This window comes from Oryctolagus cuniculus, chromosome 19 (genome assembly GCF_964237555.1).
Source record: "Oryctolagus cuniculus chromosome 19, mOryCun1.1, whole genome shotgun sequence".
NCBI classification, from domain to species: Eukaryota; Metazoa; Chordata; class Mammalia; order Lagomorpha; family Leporidae; genus Oryctolagus; species Oryctolagus cuniculus.
The window spans coordinates 35,843,793-35,866,498 of NC_091450.1; the positions used below are offsets into that span (position 1 = coordinate 35,843,793).

At 53.2% G+C, this 22,706-nt stretch overlaps 2 protein-coding genes across 3 annotated transcripts in view; one reads left to right on the forward strand and one right to left on the reverse strand.

The window, feature by feature from the left end:
• LOC103347431 (translation initiation factor IF-2) overlaps positions 1 to 22,706 on the reverse strand; it is a 779,171-nt gene that overhangs the window by 666,251 nt on the left and 90,214 nt on the right. The window lies entirely within an intron of this gene.
• LOC138846953 (golgin subfamily A member 2-like) lies at positions 299 to 11,638 on the forward strand. The gene is given in 12 exon segments (XM_070064253.1): positions 299 to 490; positions 1,811 to 1,933; positions 5,809 to 5,916; positions 6,187 to 6,230; positions 6,351 to 6,414; positions 7,176 to 7,232; positions 7,395 to 7,400; positions 7,403 to 7,471; positions 8,388 to 8,475; positions 8,811 to 9,139; positions 9,388 to 9,501; positions 10,006 to 11,638. Coding segments are annotated over 12 exon segments (1,347 nt in total). The 5' UTR covers positions 299 to 403; the 3' UTR covers positions 10,264 to 11,638.

Below are 22,706 nucleotides of genomic sequence, written 5' to 3' on the forward strand. Positions count from 1 at the left end.
GCCCACCTCCTGAGCCCTGGGGTCCGAGGCCCCGGTTCGGTGGCGCCTGTGGAGAAAGGGGGTTGAGGGCGCGGGCCGGAGAGCGGCCTCTGGGGTCCGCAGACTGACTAGAATTCTGTGTCGGACGCCATGAGGCTCCCAGCAAGAGGCGCCCGCACCCAAGGGAAATCGCCCCGCCCCCAGAGTGGGCGGTGACAGAGCTGCACGCGCAGCTCCCATTTTGACGCCTCGGACCATGCCCTTCTTTGTTTCGTCTTTCTCACTGACCAATGGGCTTGAAGTGTGGAGACCACGCCCACCCAGCCCCGCCGAGTTCTGCCCTGAACCTGCGTCTCCTGGCTCAGTCACACACCTGCGCGGTAGCTGCCGGGAGCAATTCGCAGTGGTTGCCGGGATCGTGGTGATGTGCCCCACTCCGCCCCGCGCCCTCCCCCTCCCCGCGATGTCGGAGGAAACCCGACAGAGCAAGCTGGCTGCGGCCAAGAATAAGGTAAAACGTCGGGGTCACGCCCCCGGCCCAGCCCACTGCCCCTCTGGTGGTCGGTCCGTGGCGGGGTCTGTGCGGCTCCTCAGACACTCTGGTCGAGCCCGAGCGCCCCTTGGCTTCCCCCACCCAAGTCCTCTCAGCCAGCACCGCCCCCTCAGCACCCAGCCCCCACCCTGGCTTGTCGCCCCTGGGTGACTTTGGGCCATTGTCTCCTGGGGCTCCTCGGCCCAGCCTCAGACCTCGCCTCCAGCCTCCCGAAGCCGGACCTCCTTGGGGTCTATGGGCTCAGTCTCCAAGGACTCGGGTCCCTACCCTGCGCCCCACCTCCCCCTACGCAGCGCGTGGGTAGGGCAGAGTGGGATGCACTGAGGCCAAATCCCCCTGGGGACTGGCATTACCTCCAGCTCGGGCTTTGATCTCCCGGCCCAGTCCCCTAAGTCCTCACCCCCTTTCTGCTTCCGCCTGCAAGGGGACTGAGGACTGGGGGACCCCCTTCCTCAGCTCGGACACTGACAGTGAGATGTGTCCCGTTCCCCGGGAGCTGGAAGTGTGGGCAGTGTTTCTGGGTGACCGCGGGAAAACAGGTTTTGTTTTCCCCCAGGTTTCGACTCTCCAGAGACTTACTTTGGGGGTGTGCGAGTTCTCAGGCTCCCATTCAATTTCCCTGACCCTGGGAGCAGAGTGCCCCACACTCAGGCTCTCTGGAGTGACAGCTGTGTGACCGTCTGTGGAACAGACCTTGGGAGACTAAACTTTATAGCCTGAACCCTCCCCAGGGGAGTTTTTGAAGCTGGGTGAGGGCACTGCCACAGAGGAGCAGGCAGCAGTTTGGTGAGGCCGCCCTGGGGCTTGGGTCGGAACCTGTCGTGACGTCATAATGGGCCCTTGGCTGGAATAATGCCTGGGTTCTACTCTTTCTCCTCGGTGTCCAGGGTTCCTCGGGGTGCCCCTCGAAGTTCTGCGAGGTTCTGATATGGAAGAAAGGACCCAATGTCTTGTTTCCAAACCACACAAAGCGCAATTCCTGACCACATAATGTTTAACCTTCTACCTCTACCTCTGGTTTTGCTCCCAGCAGCTGCTGATTCTTGGCAGAACCCCAGAAGTGAGAGTTGGAAGCTGATTTTAAATTCCATCATTCCCTTTTATTGAAGCCATGTTGTCAGTTCTTCAGACGTTAACTGATCATTCCAGCCCCTTGAAGGGTTGTCGGTGGCATGAAGTCAGTGGTGGACATGAGAGTTCTTGTGAACACTGTGAAGTAGGATGTGACCGCAGGGGCTTAGGGCATTCCAGAGAATCAACTGCTTTTCCTTTCCACAGTTAAGAGAGTATCAGCGGAAGAACAGGCCTGGTGGTCCTGCAGGAGGAAAAAAGAAGAAAAACTTTAAAAACGGCAGTAGCCCTGAGACAACCACTTCTCGGGGTTGTCACTCAACTGAGGATGTGAGTCTTGGCTGGCCAGGCTGCTGGGGGCTCGGGGGCTAAGGGGCAATGGGGGGTGGGGATTGGGGATCCAGAGGACAGTGGAAGATGGTGGAAGGGAGTGTTAGATACTGGTCAAGGATTCTGGGTCTGAATGCTCCCTTTCCCTCTGCTAGGGATATGATGTAAGGCAAACTGTTCAAGCTTTCTGGGCCTCTCTCTCCACATCTGTGAAATAGATAGGGCTGATGTTTTACTCACAAAGTTTGAGAGTTTTTGCTGTTCTCGTATTAATCCAGAATACAGGGTCTTGTAACATTCATAGTCGCTGGTATTTGCGACTTCCTCATCCCCGGCCTCAGGAAAAGCCAGGTCAGTGAGAGCAGCCCGGCCATCGGGCTGTCCCCTTAGGAACATTGGCTCTGGGTGACCTCAGAAAAGTCACAGCCTCCCCTGGGCTTCCGTTTCAGGCTGTCAGATATTATTGGATTGGAACAGTGTCTTCTAATTGTTGAGCTGTAGCCTCCCTTGTTCAAGAGAACCCTTCTGCAGAAGTCTGGTTTTAACATGGAGAGTGGGGGTCGTGTCTGGGGGAGGGTCTGAGAGCCGCGCTGGTCAGTGACTGCGCTTCCTGTGACTCTGGGGCCTGGGGACTTTTCCCTCTGTCTGGCGAGGCAGCAATGGCCAGTCTGAGAGGATGGCCTGGGGGCCACGGTGTGGATCTCTGCTCTTCCTCAGCCTCCGTTTCCTGACTCCACCTCTTCCTTCCCCGAATCCTCGCTTCTCTCTAAGCCACGTCTCTGTGTCTTCCCTGCCCTTGTTTTCCCCTTTTCACCGCCTCTAGATGCAGGACATACTGAAGGTGCTGGTGTCTGACCTTAACCGTTCCGATGGGGTGGCACTGCCCCATAGGACAAGTGGAAGGGGAGGCAGTGCCGAGACCCCCCCTCTCTGGCTTGCTGCCTCCCAGATGTGCATGTCCCTGAGGCTTGTCTCATTTGCTGCAGACTCTGGCTTGTTTTAAGTTGCTGCCATTAACCCTCGGCCTGCTTATGTCTGCTTCCTCCCCTGCTTGGCTAATTGCATTTTTTCCCTTCCCTTGTGTCTTTTATCATCTTGGAGAGGGTAAGGCACACCTCAAAGATTCAGTAATTTGGGAATAACTTCCAGAGCAGGTCTGTGGCATTTTGGGCATTGAATGCCCAGTGCGGTCAGACCAGGAGAGATTTGAAAACATACAAATGCTGTTACATTTTGCCCTCTGGGCAAGTAGACCAGATAGAAGTGAGTGATTTTTCAACTTGATGAATTCCATTTTGGTTTGAGAGTGAGAAGGTAGAATTAAGAGAAAATGAATTAGCTGTATAATCACAAGGATGGAGGTTAGCTTTTCAGAGGAAGTAACCGGCAAGGATGTGAGGCTACCCAGACAGACCAGTGCTAGGACACTCTGCCTGCCCCTCGTCTCTTTGACATATCAGATGGGACACTCAACCATGTTCACTAGGCCCATGGATGGCAAAGGCATTGGCTGCACAGTGGTGGAAGTAGAAGAACAAGACAGGAGGTGCCATGGGGGTGGCAGAGTCCTCTGAGGGGGCAGGGGAAAGGCGGCAATAGGCCAGCTGCATGGCTAGGTGAGGGAGGTGGGTTCCGAATGGACTTGCAGCTGGAGGAGGTGGCGTTTGAGGCCAGTGTGAAGATTAAAGGTGGGTAATATTCATCCACGTTGTGAGTGGTGGAGGCAGAAGGAGTGATGAGGTCATAGGCAGCATCGTGAGGTCATAGAACACCTTTCAGGGCTGCAAGGAGCCTGAGTTGGGGGAGGGACAGGGCACAGGCATGCAGGGCTAGGTAGGCCATTACCTGCAGATAATGTTGGCACTTCCTAACTACCCCAGGGCCTTCAGCCAAGCCAGAGTAGCAGGGCTGATCTGGAGATGGGCCTGGGGAAAGGGACAGGTGGCTGGTCAACCATCACGGCGGCTCCCACACAGGTAGGTCTGAGTAGGGGCCATGATCACTCTGCGGCCTCAGAGGAGACAACAAATGGCATAGTCTGGGCAGGGACCAGGCACGGAGAAGTCCTGACAGCTGAGTACTTGACTTCGAGTAGCTCAGTGTACTTGAGCCATCACAGTGTCTGCATGGTTGGCGTGAGGAGGAAGCTGGAGTCAGAGCTGGAGCTAGGAATCAGGCTCAGGAACTCTGAAGCCAGGTGCTGGCTTCTCATCTGGTGTCCTGACACCCAGGCGAAGCTCCACCTTCAGACTGAAAGCCAGGTGCAGGCTTCTCATCTGGTGTCCTGATGCACAAGAGAAGCTCCACCTACAGACTGAAAGGCAGATGGCTTCTCATATGGTGTCCTGACACCCAGGTGAAGCTCCACCTTCAGTCGCGATGTGAGGTGCAGGCTTCTCATCTGGTGTCCTACACCCAGGCGAAGCTCCACCTTTAAACTGAACGCGAGGTGCATGCTTCTCACCTGGTGTCCTGACACCCAGCCGAACTCCACCTTCAGACTGAAAGCCAGGTGCAGGCTTCTCATCTGGTGTCCTGACGCCCAGGCAAAGCTCCACCTTCAGACGTGATGGGAGGGGCAGGCTTCTCATCTGGTGTCCTGACAACAGGCGAAGCTCCACCTTGAGAAGTAGAATTGTGACTTGGTTGTTCACAAAGTAATCACAGTACATAGATTCTATTTTCTTTTACTTATGATTGTATTTGAAAAGCACAGTTATAGAGAAGCCAAGATGAGAGAGAGAGAGAGAGGGAGAGAGAAGTCTTCCATCTGCTGGTCCACTCTCCAAAGGTACAACTGCAGACTCAGCACACCTCATCCTCATCTGTAGGCTTTGCAGCCTGGACTCTAAGGAGGCAGCCGATTGGGGTTTTCAGAGGCCAGGGCTGAAGAGTCCAGAGAGCAGGCAGCAACTCCCTGCCTCCACTCAGCTCCTCTGGCTGCTGTCACTTGTTCAGTCATCTTGGCTGTGTGTGGCCGTCTGGCCTGCTGAGATGAGGTGGTCTCTAGAGCCAGATGCGTGGACCGAGAGTTAGGCCTGAGCCTGGGGAGAAGCTGGATGGGGCTGGCCGAGGGAGGAGGTCCTGCTGGGGAAGAAGGAGGAGAGGCTTCTCCACGTCTCCAAGCACTAGATCCCCGCATTGTTCCCTAGCAGTTTTTCTGGCAATGAGGCGCCATGACCTCCATGTGCCAAGTCAAAGAGCAGATGTCTTACCTGTGATTTCCTGGCTTCTTTTGGTAGAGTAGGTGTTTCTGGAGCTGCGAGTTTGGGCTGAGAGGTATAGCCATGAGGCGCTGTGGTTGATTTTATCTCCAGAAAGCAGGGAGGGGTTTCTTGGGCAACATTTCTCCTTGGAAAGGCCTGAATCAGAGAAATGCAGCTGATGGTTGAGGCAAAGAGGAGGGCAGGGAGAAAGGGCGGAGAGCAGGAGAGGGCAGCGGCAGGGTACTACCTGGAGGGAGCCCCGTCACCACCAGCAGCCTCGGCCCAGCAGGGGCCTAGAGTTAGGGTCACTGTGCGGCAGAGACTGACTTCCTGGAAGAACACTGCCATGCTCCCTGATGTTGGTGCCTGTTCCTTCTGCCTGCTGTGGCTGCCGGAGGTCAGAGCCCTTGCTGAGGTCCAGGGAGAACCAGGGCCTCGTGTCCACGGAGGTCGTAGTCCCCTTCCTTTGAGCTTTGGCCACCTGAAAAGATGTCACGTGTCCCCAAGCCCGGGCAAGCAATTCCCACAACCCCTGTGGTTCCCAGCATGTGTGACTGTCACTCTGACTGCTACGACATCTTCCTACCTGCTCTGCGCCCTTGTGTCCATGGCAGCGAGGCACCTCCTCTCCTGCACGGCCCCCTAACTCCCTGCTCTGTTCCCTGACAGGTGCCCAAAGACCGCGCTGCTCCTGCACCACCCTCTGCTGATGCCACCGTGTTACCTGGAGGTGTAGCGTCCCCTGGCGCTAGTCTAACTAGCATGGCACCAACTCAGGTTTGCCTCCGTCCTTGTGCCTGCTACCCCTGTATGCTTGCACCATCTCCCTTCCCAGAGGACTGTGCCTGCTGTGCCTTCTCTTCTCCTTTCTTCCGGCAGATTCGTTCCCAGTGCCAGGCACCCTTCCCGGCACTGGGGTGGGGGAGGCCAAGATGGGGCTTTCTCTTGAGCTTGTGGCAGTGGCAGGTTGCTGGAAGGAGCTGGGCTCCTGCCACCCCTGGGTGGTTCTTACTGGAAATCAGGTGATCACTCTCTCTTCTCCCTCAGATCCATGATGCTGACTATGGCCCTGTCCTCATAGGTGAGACCAAGTGAGTGTCTTCCTGTGCGGGCAGCAGTCCCTAAGCCATGGGAGTGAGGGCAGGCCACGGCCCAAGGACCTCTTTTGCATCAAGCCCCTGCACCCCTGACCTCTGTGTGCCTGTCCCTAGGACATTGTCCTCTACGGAGAGCCTGCGTCAACCTGCTCAGCAGCTCCATGGTCTTGTCTCCGAGGTACCCCAGACACTGGACTCAGGAAGGGAGGAGAGAGAGGAAAGGACAGAAATGGAGGCTGGGATTCCTGAGAGATGGGGAGATCCTGGGAGAGACTGACCTGCTGGGCCGTGTTGGGCAGGCTGGGTGATGGCTTCTTCTTGGAAGCCATACAGATGAAGGACATGGCCATGAGAACGGTGACCATGTATCTCAGTGCAGAAAGCACAGGGAGAGCATCACTCGGGAAGGGAGGGGGATGGTGATGAGACCCAGGATAAGCTGGCATAGAGGGTGATGAGAGGAAGAGGGCAGGCTGGGCAGAGGAGTTGCCAGGTGGAGTTGAGGGGGAAGAGGTAGTCTGAAAGTAGGCCTAGAGGGTGATGAGAGGAAGAGGGCAGGCTGGGCAGAGGAGTTGCCAGGTGGAGTTGAGGGGGAAGAGGTAGTCTGAAGGTAGGCCTAGAGGGTGATGAGAGGAAGAGGCCAGGCTGGGCAGAGGAGTTACCAGGTGGAGGTGGGGGGGGGAGAGGTAGTCTGAGGGTAAGCATAGAGGGTGATGAGAGGAAGAAGCCAGGCTGGGCAGAGGAGTTGCCAGGTGGAGGTGGGGGGAGAGGTAGTCTGAAGGTAGGCATAGAGGGTGATGAGAGGAAGAAGCCCAGCTGGGCAGAGGAGTTGCCAAGTGGAGGTGGTGGGGGGAGGAAAGGTGGGTGGGGAGGCAGTCCGAGGGTAGGAACTTGGTGGTAGAGGATTAGCATCTCCATTGGAGCTCTTGTCTCTTCTAGTCAACATCCTACATCAGTGGAGAGGGCCTCACATCTTCCTACATGAAGGATCTGGAGGTGAGTGGCTCTGCAGGGCCAGCCCCCCTCTTCTCCCACAGCAGGGGCTGAGTTCCCCGCTGCCAGCTGAGACAGCCCATGCCACCCCCACCAGCCCTAATGACTGCTCTCTCTACCTCTCCCCAACCCTCCTGCAACTCCTCCTCTCTGCATGCGCCTCAGAGCCGGTACCAAGAGCTGGCAGTAGCCCTGGACTCCAGCTATCTAACAAACAGCTCAGTAACACCATAGAGGAATTGGTAAGAGCCCAGTGGGGTCCCCTGATTCCATGCTGCCCACCCTGGGCTTCCATTTCCCCACAGGCTCTGAAAAAGGGGCTGGGGGCCCCCTGGTGTGAGGGAGAGTAGAGCTGGGTGGGCCAGGTCTCAGCTGGAGGGACCCCAGAGCATGGAGCGTGCAGCATGGCTCTCATCCTGTTGCTGCCCTCTCTGCCTCCTCCCTTCTTCAGATACCCCTGCTTGCACCCTGGCCACACAGCCCTGGGATTGTGGCCTCTCATTCAGCACTGGCCATGAGCCTCGTGTCCCCACCCTGACTCAGGCCCTGACCTGAGCTTTGAGTTTGGACAAGCGCCTCTCCACCCTGGGCTTGAGTTTCCCAAGGAGGTGGAAATGGCAGTTGTCAAAGGTCTCTTTTAGCTCTAAGAATCCAAGATTTCCAGGCTCCCTGGGATGTCAACCTCAGGGAGAGAAGGGATCTTACCTGTGCTTTTCATTCCTGTATCCCTGCTGTTAAAAGCAGCCCCAACCCTTATGTAGCACTTGCTGAGCTGTCGAACAATGCACACACCCCTGTAAATCCAAACCTAGCGGAACCCCCGTCTTTTCTCACATTCTGTTTCTGGAGGCTCACCTTACTGTCCCCTAAGGAGAATCCCGATTCAGACTCGGTTCCACAGCAGTGAGCAAAAACCAGCAAAGACCCACATACTCTTTCCCTGGGAGCTTCGGGACAGGCCCTGTGCCCATAGGGTCTGAGAATGTGCCAATCCCGCCCTGGCCCCCTGCCCACCCCCTCTTGCTCTGGGAGTGGAGTAGACGGGACTTCCTTAGTCACCTTCCTTTCTTTGACTCTCCCCACAGAAACAACAGCAGCATCGGTTTAGAGGGAGGCAGTGGCCCCTGCTCATGGCTCTTTTCTCTGTGCTCTGGGCAGCTCTGCATGCTGAGGGAGGAGAAGGAGTGCAGCCTGGGTCAGGTGCGGGAGCTGGAGACCACCTTGGCTGAGCTCAAGAGCCAGATGGGTAAGCAGGGGCAGAGGTGGCCTGGGAGCCCCGGTGAGGGGTGTTGTGGCAGAGGGAAGCAGGTCTGTGCCGGTGGATGGCGAGTCTTGTCATCTCTTTGAGCATAGGTGACCTCATCTGTAAATAGGGGTGGCGCACCCACTGTCCACCATGCACGGTCAAGCACTCTGTGTCCTGGCTTGGAAGGGTAATGACCATCTGAATACGGAAAGTTGTTAGCCAAGAAGCCAGCACCGGGGTGGGGGCAAGAAGTTGGCCTGAGGAGCTAAGGACCAAGACAGGAGCTTTTTGAAAACCCAGAGGCCAGGGCCCCTGATGGCTGCTTCCTTTCTCAGCTGAGCCTCCCACCCCAGAGTCCCCAGCTTCCCCCGTGGGGCCATCGGAGGTGGAACAGCAGCTGCAGGCGCAGGCTGAGCAGTTGCAGAAGGAGCTGGAGAGCCTGGCGGGACAGCTGCAGGCCCAGGTGCAGGACAACGCAGGCCTGAGTCGCCTGAACCAGCAGCAGGAACAGCGGCTGCTGCAGCTGGAGCGGGAGGCGGAGCTGTGGGGCAGCCAGGCTGAGGAGCACAAGCAGAGCGACCGCGTGACCATCAGCCGTGCACTCCTGCAGAACCGGGAGCTCAAGGAGCAGCTGGCTGAACTGCAGGATGGCTTCGTGAGACTGGTGTGTTTGGCCTCCCTGGGCAAGGCCTCTGGTACAAAACACTTCCCTCTGGGCCTTCACTTCCCCCCCACCAAAGGGGACGGTGATGACCTAGGCAGGTGCCCTGTGAGCCAGGACCCTGCTCAAATGTCTGTCGGAGGAGAGGGGCTGAGTTTCCAGCCCTCCCAGCACTGTGGGAGGTGGGCACCTGGTGCTGGGATCCGGATGCAGCCACTTTGGGTGGCAACGGATTGCTTCTCTCTGTGCAGAGCAATGACAACATGCGGCTCACCCTCTCGCTGCAGGCAGAGCAGCACATCAAGAACGAGCTGGCCAGGGAACTCGGCCAGCTGCAGGAGAAGCTGGGGGAGCTGAAGGAAACGGTAACGCTCAGCCCGACTGTGAAGGACTGGGCCATGGGGACAAGTCTCTGGGGAGGGCAGTGCTAGGCCCAGGAGGGAGGCCGCTCCAGTCTGGAGTGACAGGTGACCTCCATGTCGACTGTCCTGCCTCTCTTAGGGCTGGTAGCCCCGGGCTCCTCCCAGGCCTGGACATCATTGTCCCACGAGAGGCGTTTCACCCACCTTAGCTACCCTTTGCTAAGCCTCAGATTCCTGACAAAGGAACTTAGCATTTTTTCCTTACACAGGTGTTGAGGATGAGCTGAGATTGTGCATGTAAAGTATTAGGCACGAGTGTTCCCCTAAAGATGATGCCTTCCCTCTCATGTGTGGCCTCAAGTTAAAGTGATGGGAAAGAAGGGGATGAGGTGTGAGGCTGGGTGCAGGAGATGCGGGGCTCTGCGCCACTCCCCTGCAACCAGTGGAATTGGTTAGCAAGCCACCACCTGCCCTCATGCTCCCCCCACCCCCCTTGGTCTTCCGCAGATGGAGCTGAAGAGCCAGGAGGCTCAGGGTCTGCACCAACAGCGCGACCAGTGCCTGTTCCACCTGCAGCAGCACGTGGCCGCCTACACACAGCTGCACTCTGAGAAGAAGGTGCTACACAAGCAGAACCCTACTGTGCAGCAGCTCAGGAAGCAGCCACAGGAGATGCAGAACCCCCGGGAGCGCCCAGGCCTGGGCACCAACCACTGCATCCCCTTCTTCTACCGGGCTGATGAGCATGACAACATTATCGTCTAACACCAGATGCCATCAGCCCGGGGAGCCCCAACCCCATCCTTGCCACTCCACCCCTGCTAGCCACCCTATCCCCTGCTGTTCCTTCCCAGTTCCCTTCCCTCCTTAGCCAGAACCCCTGATGGGGAGAGAAAGGCCTCTTTAGGCTGCCTCTCTGGAGGACCCCGGGGGCTCCTGGGGCCTCCTCATTTCCAGCTCCATCCTCAGAGGCCGTGACCAACACAGGCAGCATTTGTGTGGCCCCCAGAACAGCCGAGACCAGGGGGTGCTCATCCACTTGGGCAAGTCAGCCAGGCAGTTTTCATCACCCCTCTTGGGGCTAACTGTCAGCCTGGCCAGCATAATCTGGCCGGGAACATCACGTGGGGGCATCAGCAGGCACAGACATGAGGGCATCAGGAGAGGAGGGCATCTGAGTGAGGGTCATTGCTGGTGGGGGGCACCCGGGCAAGGGCATCACTGGGCAGGGGTCACTTCTGGGGCAGGGGCATCATCATGGGCAAGGGTCACTTCCAGGCCAGGGGCATCGTGGGTAAGGGTATATGGGCGAGGAGGGCACAATAGGATGAGGGTCCTCTGGGCGAGGGCAGTCCCTTATTAAGGGAGGCTCCCGGTCCCAAATCACAGGGTGGCCTAGGCAAGCTGAAGCTAATGGGAGGCCAAGCTTGGTCCAGCTCTTCACTCCGTGCCTGTGCCCCCAGGCAGGCCAGCTGGGAGGCACGGTCAACAGCCCTCAAAGGGTCGGCTGGGGCAGGTGATGCAGGGGCGCCTGTCCCCTTACTAAGAGAGGCACACCAGCCAGGCAGGGCTGAGGCAGGCTAGGCAGGCATTCGGGGGACTCCCTTTTCTTTGGAGGCACTTTGGGGCAGGGCAGTAGGCAGCATTCTGTCAGGCCCTAGGACAGTTGGGGCTAACTCTAGGCCTGATGAGGGGAAGAGGCTGCCTCCAGTGGGCCTCCCCACCCCCACTCCCACGTACATATTGTACTTGTGTATATTTTGTATATGCTGGGGGTAGGGCCTCCCCTGTATCATAGCTGAGGCTGGAGCTCGCAAATGAGGAGGAGGCCTTAATAATTATTTGGGGCTGGGAAACATTTATTGACAGTCTATGGCCCAGGAAAGAGGCAGAGACAGGGTTAAAGCACCATGGTGATGTGGCTCCTGTTATTATCTTGAAATAAAGAGATAGAGCCATACTGCTTGGCCCCGTGAGGAGCAGCTTTGTCGCAGGGTCCAGGGTCTGCTGTGCTGCGGGTGGGCACTGCACAGGGCAGCAGGGCCTGCCAGCAGTGGGCAGCCTCTGTGCTGTGCTGAGCATTCAGTGGGGTGAAGAGGCCTCTTCCAGGCTGGTCTCCTTACACTGCGACTCCAGGGGCACTACCACATGTGTGTGTGTGTGTGTGTGTGTGTGTATTTATGAGTACTTATAGATATTTATAGAACAGGGCAGAGGCAGGACCCCAGAAGGGCACAAATTTTCACCAAGGTCACGCCTGGAGGTATGAGCTCACCACACAACAGAAAGTCACAGATGAAGGGGAGGCTTTGGGGCTGAGGGGCCCTTGTCAAATCACAGAGCAGGTGTCCGGGCAGGCTTGGAAAGGGAGGTCTCTGAGGAAGAGGAGGGATCTGGTTAGAGGTCGAAGGGAGGCCTGGGGCTCTCAGGACGGGATGGCCTTGCCTGACCCAATCAGCTGGCAGTGGGAGAGAGAGCAGAGAGAACAGTGGAGAGAGAGGAGGGAGACAGGTGGTAAGGCAAGAGCAGCCAGGCCATGGCACTGGTGGGCAGGGCGGAGGTGGGAAGCAGCAGGAGGTGGGCACATGAGTGAGCTTTCTGGAAAAGGCCATGGACAGGAAGGGGAAGGAAGATGGGAGGAGGAGCTGGAGTGGGTGACCAGAGCTTCCGTGGAGTCGGGGTGGAGGCTGGAGAGGGCCTCCCCTGCCACTCACACCACCTCTCACACAGCACCCAGGCAGCACAGCCACAGTCCTGACACAAGCCTGGCCCTCTCAGACTTCCCTCCTCCCTGACGGCCCTGCCTTTGGACCCACGGGCCAGGGCCAGCACTAGCCTGGGAGGCTCATGTGGCAGCCAGCAGGCCTGATGGAGAAAGACAGGAGGAAGAACCCTGCTTGAACCAGGAGCACGCAGCTAAAACGGGTGGCTGGAGGGGGCGCTGGAGGCCCCTCGGGTACTCACAAACCCCAGGAGTCCTCTGAGGGGACCCTGGGGAGCGAGGGCCGGCAGGCGGCCATAAACTCAAATATCTAAGAGGGGAGTCTCAGCTGGTCGGGGGGCTGCAGGTCATGGAGGCGAGGCAGGACCCTCCCTGCTGGAGAAAAGCAGAAGAAGGGGAGAGTCAGAGGCCAGCGAAGAGCGGCAGGTGGGGCCCTGGGCCAACTCTGAGGCCTGGCTGGGCTGAACTCAGAGTAGCTGACCTGTCCTGGCTAAGGGGCCTCATCCGGGGCTGAGGATCCCACCTTCAGCCAGTAGCAGGTGTGACAATGCCCAGGAGGGAGGCAGGAGGCCTGCACGTCCCTGCCTCGCCTGGGCTGATGGGTGCAGAGGATTCTCAGGCTTTGAGGTCATCAAGCAACCAAAGGCTTCACCCCCGGCCACTCTCAACTGCACACCCAAGGGACGAGGTGACCCCCGGCATGTCACCCTGGCCTGTGCTGGGGCTCCCAGGCTGGGGGCAGGATACCACCCTGCCCCCAGCAGCACAGCTCTGATTGGGGCAGGTGTGGCACACCCAGGAGGAAGTTCAAAGGCTTCTGGCTGTCCCACAACACCCCCCAAGTTCCCAGCCCCTACACCATCAACCACAAGCCCCTGGCCTCTCTGACAGCTCCAGAGGGCACCCACATCTGCCAGTGGTGCGGATCCTGTCTAGAGAACCCCCAGGCTCAGCCACGGAGGCCCTGGGCAGCGACACTGAGTCCCGAGGCTGCCTGGGAAGGGAGAGGAGAGAGCCAGCTGGCCCAAGGAAAGAAATAGGAAAGAGGGAGTCTGGCACTGCAGTAGGGAAAAGGAAGGGCCTGAGGTCCCAGGGGCGCCCCCCAGTGTGGGGCTGGTGCAGTGGGGCAGATGCGGTCCTGAGGCAGGCAGAGTGGCAGGTGCCTACCTTGACTGACGCTCCTCAGGGGGCACTGAGAGGGATTCTGAAAGATGGCTCGGGAGCCTCCCGGAGTTTTGTCTGCTCAGGAAGACTGAGGAAGGCCCACCTGTGGGCTGTGGTTGGGGTGGGGGAGGGCTGGGGGTAGTCATGATGCCACTGTGTGGGGGGGGCACGTAGACAACCTCTCCCCAATTGGGTGGGCTCAGAAATCCTCATGGGGGATGGAGGGCATTGGCATCACAGGGGTTGGCGGGCGCAGGCAACCTCATGGGTCGGGGGACAGAGGCACCCTCACGGGTCGGGGGCATGGGCACCATCACCAGGGCGGGCAGCAGCCACCCTCATGGGGTTGGTAGTTCAGGCACACTCATGGGGCTGGGGATGCTGGCACCCTCATGGGTCGGGGGGCACTGGCACCACATGTTGGGGCCCCTGCACCCTCAAGGGATCATGTGGTATTATGAGAAGGCCATGCCAAGATGGCTGCTGGCAAGAAAGCGTCAGTTACTCAAGAATTGCTTCAGAAACTCCCTGGGAAACCACCTGGCAATGGAGTCTGCCTGGCAACAGGCTGTGATTGGTCAGGGCATAAACCGCCCCTTGACAAGATTGGCTGCCTTGGCTATATAAACTGCTGCACCAACTGAAATAAACAAGTCTGCTGGCTGCTCACCTCTGGCCTGCTTTCACCCAACTCCCGGCATCTATGTGGTGACTCTGCGCCTCTTGCCCCCACCACACTCCTCCTCTCAGAATGAATCCATAGCAACATCTGGCACCAACGTGACTGAGAGACAGTGTGTCGGACTCGGCGAGGTCCCCCCTTGATTTCAGCAAGTAGGCCCCTCGGTGTTTTGTGTGCTATTCGGTTCTGTGAGGGTGAGCACAGAACCCCCTCCTACGCCCCTTTCCTTGTCCTTGTCCTCGGTCTAAGTGACCCCAGGTTAGGCACACACTGCCCAGAAACCTAATGCCGCTTCTCGGCTCCTCCTTTTATTTTCAGTTCGCCTGGTGAATTCACATAAGGGACTGATCATCCCAGAATTTGGAACCAAGTCATCTACCCTCCCTTGAGAGAGTTGATGCTCCGGAGACACCATGTGGGCATACGGCCTTGACCTAACAAATCAAGGAAGTCCCTGCAGAGGACAACATATGACCTGATATACCACTGTCTGTCCGTCTAAAGTAGGGAACCCCTGCATAATGCCATCAACCACTGAGGTGCTAGGAATTTGTTTTGTTATGGCAGCAGTGCTGTGCGTGTCTTTCCTTTGGCTAGAGTTGGTGTGCCGTGCCACTCTTAAGCACTCAAACATGGGAAAGATACCCCCTCTCAGAAACCCAGATAGATGACCAAACATAATGAATCTGTGAGTGATGAGAGCCTGTCACTCCAGGTCCCTGTCTCACAGACATCAGTTGATGACTTAGGGAGAGAGCGCTCTGACAGTGAAAATGACGTGTCAGCAGACAACACAGCAATGCCTGGTCAGACACCCCCCAGATACCCATGGGATGAACTTAGATGACCTTGAGGCAATAACCCATGTGAGGTCATCCCATCTGCACCCAGTGAGGATCCCCATGTTTGTGGCAGTCCCCAGGTACCCCAGGCTCCCAGAGCAGCTGCTAGACCCCATCCCATCTGCATGTTTGCTCTAAATGTAGGAGCAGATGTGGAATTCAGGCCCTGGATTCCAACACCCATAGAAAGGCTTTTGCTGACCAAGGGCCAAGGATATGCTTGTGTCTATCCAGAGAATGTGGGACAGCCCATTTGGGTACCAGCCAGAAACATCAAGCCTGCAACTGATAGTCAACCAGAACCAGCTGAACAAGACAGAGTCCACCTTGTTAGTGGATGCACCTGCTACCAATTGTCAAGCTGCTGCCCTATCATCCTACCCTCAGGAACTGCCCATAGCCACATCCACTACTGTTTTATATCCCCACTATCTCTGGTCAGCCACTCAAATGGCCCACAGCCTGCATGTGGTTACCATTGTTCCTCATTCCTACCCCCATCTGAGCAAGCACTCCTATTGTCTCCCATTTTGAGCGCTGGTTAGTCAATGATGGGTAAGATCCCCTGGGGGACAACCTAAGACAGGCACAGCCATGAATGGAGACCACATGGAAATGGGGTCAACAATGGTATGGCCAAGAATCATGCCTCCCATTGCTCAAAAATAAACAAAAAGGGGGCAATGTGGTGGAACAAGAAGGCCATGCCAAGATGGCTGCTGGCAACGGAGCCTGCCTGGCAATAGACTGTGATTGGATGGCTTTGGAAACCACATGGCAATGGAGCCTGCCTGGCAACAGGCTGTGATTGGATGGCTTCCAAAACCACATGCAATGGAGTCTTCCTGGCAACAGGCTATTATTGATTAGGGCATAAACCGCCCCTTGACTGGATTGGCTGCTTCGACTATATAAGCTGCTGTACCAACTGAAATAGATGAGTCTGCGGGCTGCTCGCCTCTCACCCGCTTTCACCCAACTCCTGGGATCTGTGTGGTGACTCCGCACCTCTTGCCCCCACCACGCTCCTCCTCTCAGAACGAATCCACAGTAACAATTAAGTTCGGGGGGAAGCAGGGGCTGCCTCAGAATGTGGATTAAAACTTGAGATTTGCACTCTGGCCCAGGGGTGCCTCTTTGAGGACAGCCAGGCCTGGATGCAGCTCCAGGAGCCCTGCAGGAACATACCTGCCAGAGAGAAGCTGCAGGGTGGCTCCTGTTAGTTACCTGATAACCCACCCTTGATTAGCTTGAAGGGTCTTACCCTGCTACTTCATTCCCCCATCCAAATTTTATCTTCTCTCCTTTATTCAGAAAGAAACTGCATTCTGCACCTGGATGTTGTTAACCAAGAATTCGTACTTAGCTTCCAGTCCAAGCCAGGTCTCCAGGTGCCACTTGGGGGATGCCTGACAAATGAACAGGTATCCACACCACATAAAAGAGATGTTCCAGTTACTGGTCTTACTTCTCTAACGATGAGGTGGTTTGGGCCCCACGTGAATACTCATGAGCTTTGCACACACTGATACATAGACCAGCCCAGAGGTCCCCAAGGCCTGGATCCAGGAAGAGGATTCTCTCTAGTGCTTTGTACTTGGCTAGAGTTGAGGATGCCTGCACTCATTTCTGCCCACTCACACAGCCCCACACCCTGGGTGCCTAAGATCCATTCTCAGGCCTGCCTCACCACCACGGACCAGCATCAGGATATTCTGAGACTCCCCACAAAACCTCTGGAGGCTCTGAGAGTACACAGGGAGGGCAGGATGACTGAGCCAGAAGAGACTTTTGCCTATGGGGGCCTGAGGCTGCAGGAAATTGTTTTTTTTTCTCCCCCGGGCTATGGAGTAATGGAATCTAGGAGTAGAGATGCCCCTTGCAGCTCAGTGACTAGAGAACAACCTCTCTTTCATCCTTTCAAAAGGTCAGCACCTTCAAGACCAGAATGGGGTCATCCTGGCCCCCACTTTACATATGATCTCAGTGACAGCTCCAAGGCCAGCAGTCAGGCCTCTTGGAACCTGTCTGGGGCATGTAGGAAAAGAAGGGGCCTCTTGGGAGAGAACATGATGCCTTGGGCCACCTGGCCAGGTTTTCTGTGATATCCCCAGGACAATGGCAATCTCAAAAGCAAAAATAATCAGGCTTTGCAAAGAATGATGTTCATTTGGGAATGGTAGAGCAACACAATGGTTGAACATGTGTCATAATAGACTATGAGTGCACTCCAAGGGTCTGAAGGAGGGGGAGTTCTTAAAGGAAAACATAAGGAATACTATACCAAATACCTTGAAACAACAATATTGGATCACAATGGATAACACCTAGGCTGAGTCCTTTACAATAGCTACTATTAGGCAACCAAGAGTTTAGCATCAGCTCCAGGGCTGCAGCAGGTTGGACATGACAGGAGCTGAGATGGCGCTATGGGACTCATGGTTGTTAGTGACCATACAGGAAGTGTCCCTAGAATGGTGGTAAATGCCCAATTAGGATGAGCCCAAGAAAGAATGGCAGAAGCATGGACAAGAGTATACACACGAGTCCATGCTTCCTGCTGAAAAGAGAGTCAAGTGTTCACAAAGACATGTGATGCAGAGGTTTTGTCTCACAGATGAACATTGCATACGATGCTCAAACCATGCAAAGAGATTGATGCGAGACACTGGTAGAAAATCAACATACAAGGGACTTCAGAGTGCACTTACTTTAGAAATGAGAAATATCAACAAACAATTTCTCTTTGGTTTGTCTGTGCTTTGATGAGGGAAGATTGTCTTTCATCTGAGAGCCATTTTTCATTGTGTGGTATGCTGCAATTGCACCGAATTAAAATATTTTTCCTAGTTGTTTTCTTTCTCTGAAAATGTTCATCTTAAGGATGTATTTACAATAGGATTGCATTTTGGGGCTGGTACTGTGGTGCAGTGGGTTAAACCACTGCTTGAGGTGCTTGCATCACATACAGGTGCCAGTTTGAGTCCTGGCCACTCCACTTCCAATTCAGCTCCCTGCTAACGTACCTGGGGTAGTAGCAGAAGTGCTTGGGCCCCTGCACCCATGTGGGAGACCTGGAAGAAGCTCCCAGCTCCTGGCTTTGGTCTGGCCCAGCTTTGGCCATTGCAGCCATCTGGGCAGTGAAGTAGAAGACACCTCTCTCTCTCTCTCTCTCTCTCTCTCTCTCTCTCTCTCTCTCTCTCCCCTCTCTCTCTATTCCTCTAACTCTATCTTGCAAATAAAGTAAATAAATCATCTTAAAAGATATTGCATGTTATATACCTTATTACCATCAGATAGCTGAATAATTTTGGGGCTCCTAAGCTTACTGGGGATGCATTAAAGACCTGAATTTAAGGCCTACAACTAAATTTGCTAGGAGATAATATAGGGGAAACACTTCAAGGCATTGGTGTAGATGGTGACTTCTTGGTTAAGGTCTCCAAGGCATAGACAACAAAAGCAAAACTAGACAAATGGTATTATATCAAAACTCAGAAGCTTCTGCATGTCAAAGGAAAACATAGAGTGAAGAGACATCCAACAGAAAGTGCAAAAATACTTGTGAGCTACTCATCTGATAAGGGGTTAACATTCAGAATATATCAGCAACATAAAAAACTCAACAACAAACAACCAGTCGAGTTAAGAAATGGGGAAAGGACCTCAGAAGACAGTTCTCTAAAGAAGAAATGCAAATGGCTAACAAATATGGTGAGGGAATTCTTAGGGGATAATAATGTAAACCAACCCAAGCATTTGGTATATGGTTGTCCTTGAATTCAGAACATGGCCATCAGGAGGTAATTAGTTCTGACCAAATGATACTGCATTATTGGTTTTGTCATAATCGTCAAATATCATCAGTTTCTCATAGTGGATTCCAAAACATTTGGAGAGGCTTATTATTTTTTAGACATTTGGGAAAGGAAGGAGAGACTGTTCAGTGATCAGAAAGGTGTTCTTTAGAACCACCACAAGAGAGTAGTAAGATGTAGGCTTTAATATCTGCACCCCTGTTTCTCAGAGGCTTGGGAATATGTTTATTCCACCTTTCTTGTGTTAGTGTCTCCTTTTCTTCATTTTAAAATTCTCAAACATCTTAATAGAGATAAATTTACTTTCTCTGGAACCTTCTGATTGTGCATCTGTGTCTGTATCTGTGTGCACATGTGCATGAGTATATGTTAATGTTCATACATGCATTGTGATGTGCGTGCTTGTCTAACATATGTATACATCTCTGTTAGTGTTGCTATTGTATATCTTCATGTGTACCTTCATCTGTGTGTACTATGTAAGTGTGTGAGGGTTAAGTGTATGAGTGTGTGTGTACCTTTATGAAATATATGTTTGTGTATACCCACTCACATCAAATACTATGCACATGTATGTGTGTGTGTTAGATGTGCACTGTGGTGTGTCCATTTGTGTGGCTCAGGCCTATTCAAGTGTGGGCTAGGGTATGTGACATATGTGTGCCTGTGTTCATGTTTGTGGGATTTTGTTGGATGGGCAGGGAGATTTCAAATAGCATTTATATGTGTGTGTAATGACAAGGAACTAAACCAACTGCCCTCTTTTTAAAAGATTTATTCATTTATTTGAAAGTCAGAGTTACACAGGGAGAGGAGAGGCAGAGAGAGGGGGAGAGAGGTCTTCCATCTGATGGCTCATTCCCCAATTGGCCACAACAGCCAGAGCTGTGCCAATCTGAAGCCAGGAACCAGGAGCTTCCTCCATGATTCCCATGTGGGTGCAGGGACCCAAGGACGTGGGCCATATTCCACTGCTTTCCCAGGCCATAGCAGAGAGCTGGATTGGAAGTGGAGCAGCCAGGTCTTGAACCAGCACCCATATGGGATGCCAGTGCTTCAGGTCACATTGCTGTGCCACAGTGCCGGTCCTACAAACTGTCCGTAGAACTTTATTCCCAATTGAACACCTCACTCTGGCAGTATGCTGTCTGCACTCTCTGGAGAGATCAGAGGAAACCCTTTGACTCCCAAGTTGAGACCACTACTCTGTGTTTCTCTGTCCTGCACAACAGTTACATTCACTGGATTGTGTGGGGGCCATCGTAAGCCTATTTGTTCTGTGTAGAAGCTCTGAGTCTAAAGAGCACTTTAGTATTTATTTCTATCACCACACAGTCTTACTTTCTCTGATATTTGACCATTTCATCTCTAATGATTGACTTTCTTAGGAAAATACAGGTGTCAACTATCCTCTCAAATAATCTGTTTCTAATATGACCATTTTCTTGGCTTCAGCAGATTCTTTTGAAGTAAAACTTGTTAGCTTATCTTCCTAAAGCTTATTTATGCCCGCCTTTATTTTAAACTCTGTATTCCTTTGCAAAAATGCCAGAGGAACCTTCACAAGCTCTGTTTTCTTAAAAAGAATTGATTACTTGCTTTTGAGGTTTGTCTTGAAATGGTGTTCTCTGATCTTAGTGCCTGATATGTAGTCATTTTTCATGTTTTCCCACCTAGCATTTTCTTTTTATTTATTTATTTTTTGAAAATAACACACAGAGAGAAGGAGAGGCAGAGGTCTTCCATCCACTGGTTCATTCCCCAATTGGCTGCCATGGCTGGAGCTGCATCGATCCGAAGCCAGGAGCCAGGAGCTTCTTCTGAGTCTCCCACGTGGGTGCAGGGCTCCAAAGACTTGGACCATCTTCTACTGCTTTCCAAGGCCATAGCAAAGAGCTGGATTGGAAGTGGAGCAGCCTGGACTCAAACCGTCACCCATATGGGATGCCGGCACTGCTGGCAGCAGCTTTACCTGCTACACCATGATGCCAGCACCCCCACCTAGCGTTTTCTAACTTCATAGCATTCTGAAAGAGCAATGACTTTGCAAGCAGGGTAGCCCAAGATCAAACCAGGGGCCAAGTCAAATCACTTGGCCTTTACAGTAGTGGCATTGGCTATAGCCTGAACACTAAGTTATATAGTAGATTACCCATAAACTCCTACTGATTTTCATTTAAATTTTATGAAGGAAATGTTTTAAAAACAGTTTCTCAGACAAATTATAGTTGAAAGATGTTCATGTATGGTGGAATGAGAAGGCCATGCCAAAATGGCCACTGGCAAGCAAGCATCAGTTACTCAGCAGTGGCTTAGGAAACCCCCTGGGAACCCCCCGGCAACAGAGCATGACTGGCAACAGGCTGTGATTGGATGGCTTTGGATACTTCCTGGCAACAGGCTGTGATTGGTTAGGGCATAAACCACCCCTTAACCAGATAGGCTTTCTTGGCAATTTAAGCTGCTGTTGCAACTGAAATAGACGAGTCTGTGGGCTGCTCGCCTCTGGCCTGCTTTCACCTGAATCCCGGGGTCTGTGTGCTGACTCCACGCCTCTTGCCCCCACCATGCTCCTCCTCTCAGAATGAATCCACAGCAACAAATGTAGCTGATTTCCTGCATAAGAGTCAGAAAATATTAATTCTACATTATTCAAAATGGAGAACTTTATGCTTCAAAAGAACTCTAAAGCTACTGACTTAAAAATATGAGGGGCTCTTCAAAAATTCATAGAAAGTACATATTTTGAAAAAACTATGCATGGAGTTGAAACAGTTTTGCATCAAAAGATACATATCTTAATTTTATTTTTCCACAATTTTTGAAGCCCCCTTGTATACAGACTCTATAAATATTTCTATCAACACTTTTTATCCTACATAATGTTCAGTACTTGTTGACATCACAAGAAACAAGATTTGGGTAAGAAGACATTGCTCAAATAACCGAATCTTCAAAAAATTCCAAAGATTTTCAAATTATATCACTCCGAAGATGGATAGACATTTAAGCTATTTTGTAATTACATTCAATAAAAACACAAGCTATTGCTTTGGAAGATTATGTTTATCAGTTGACAGTATCAAATCAGCATCAGCATAGGCATTTGGTTCAGTGGCTACACTGCCTCTTGTGACACCTGCATTGCCTACCAGAGCGCCTGGGTTGAAGTCCTGTCTCTGCTCCTAATTCCAGCTTCCAGCTAATGCAGACTCTCAGAAGGGATCCAATACTTGGGTGTGGGAGACCTGGATTGAACTTCCAGCTCCTGGCTTTGGCTTGGCCGAAGCCTGTCTGTTGCAGGCGCTTGGTGCATGAACCAGTGCATGAGAGTTCTGTCTGTCAGTCTTGCTGCCCCTCAAAAAAAAATCTGCAAAACAATATAAAAAAACAGAAGCAAAATCAAGAGTTGGAAATGTGAATTCATCAGGAGGACACCTTCCCAACAAATTGATTTGTGCTTCCTGATCCGTGGTTATTCTCTCCATTCTTCCCATCCCCATTCAAGCTATGTCAGTGAACACTTCCCCCACTGTGAGATTAATCCATCCTTGATCCCAGTCCCTTCTTATGCTACTTTTTACCCTATAGTTAATCTGGCAGTGAGATCTCACCTATCTGAAATATGGCTTTTCAGAACTCAGTTCAAGTTCACTGATGTCTAAATCAAGTTCTTGTATACAGTTTTATACTCTGAAGATAAACACAATAATAATTCTCTACCCTATACTTATGTGGTTATAAGTCCTTAGGGTAACCACAAAAAACTAGAATATCTATAAATTTTAATTAATTATCTAACTTAGCTGCTTAAGAAATACTCAAATGTGAAAACAAGCCAAATACTTAAATCCTAAAAAAAGAAATTATGACAACAGTTGTCATGAGGGAAACGGGGCCAGTGCTGTGGTGTAGCAGGTAAAGCTGCTGCCTGCAGTGCCAGAATCCCATATGGGCTCCGGTTCAAGTTCCAGCTGCTC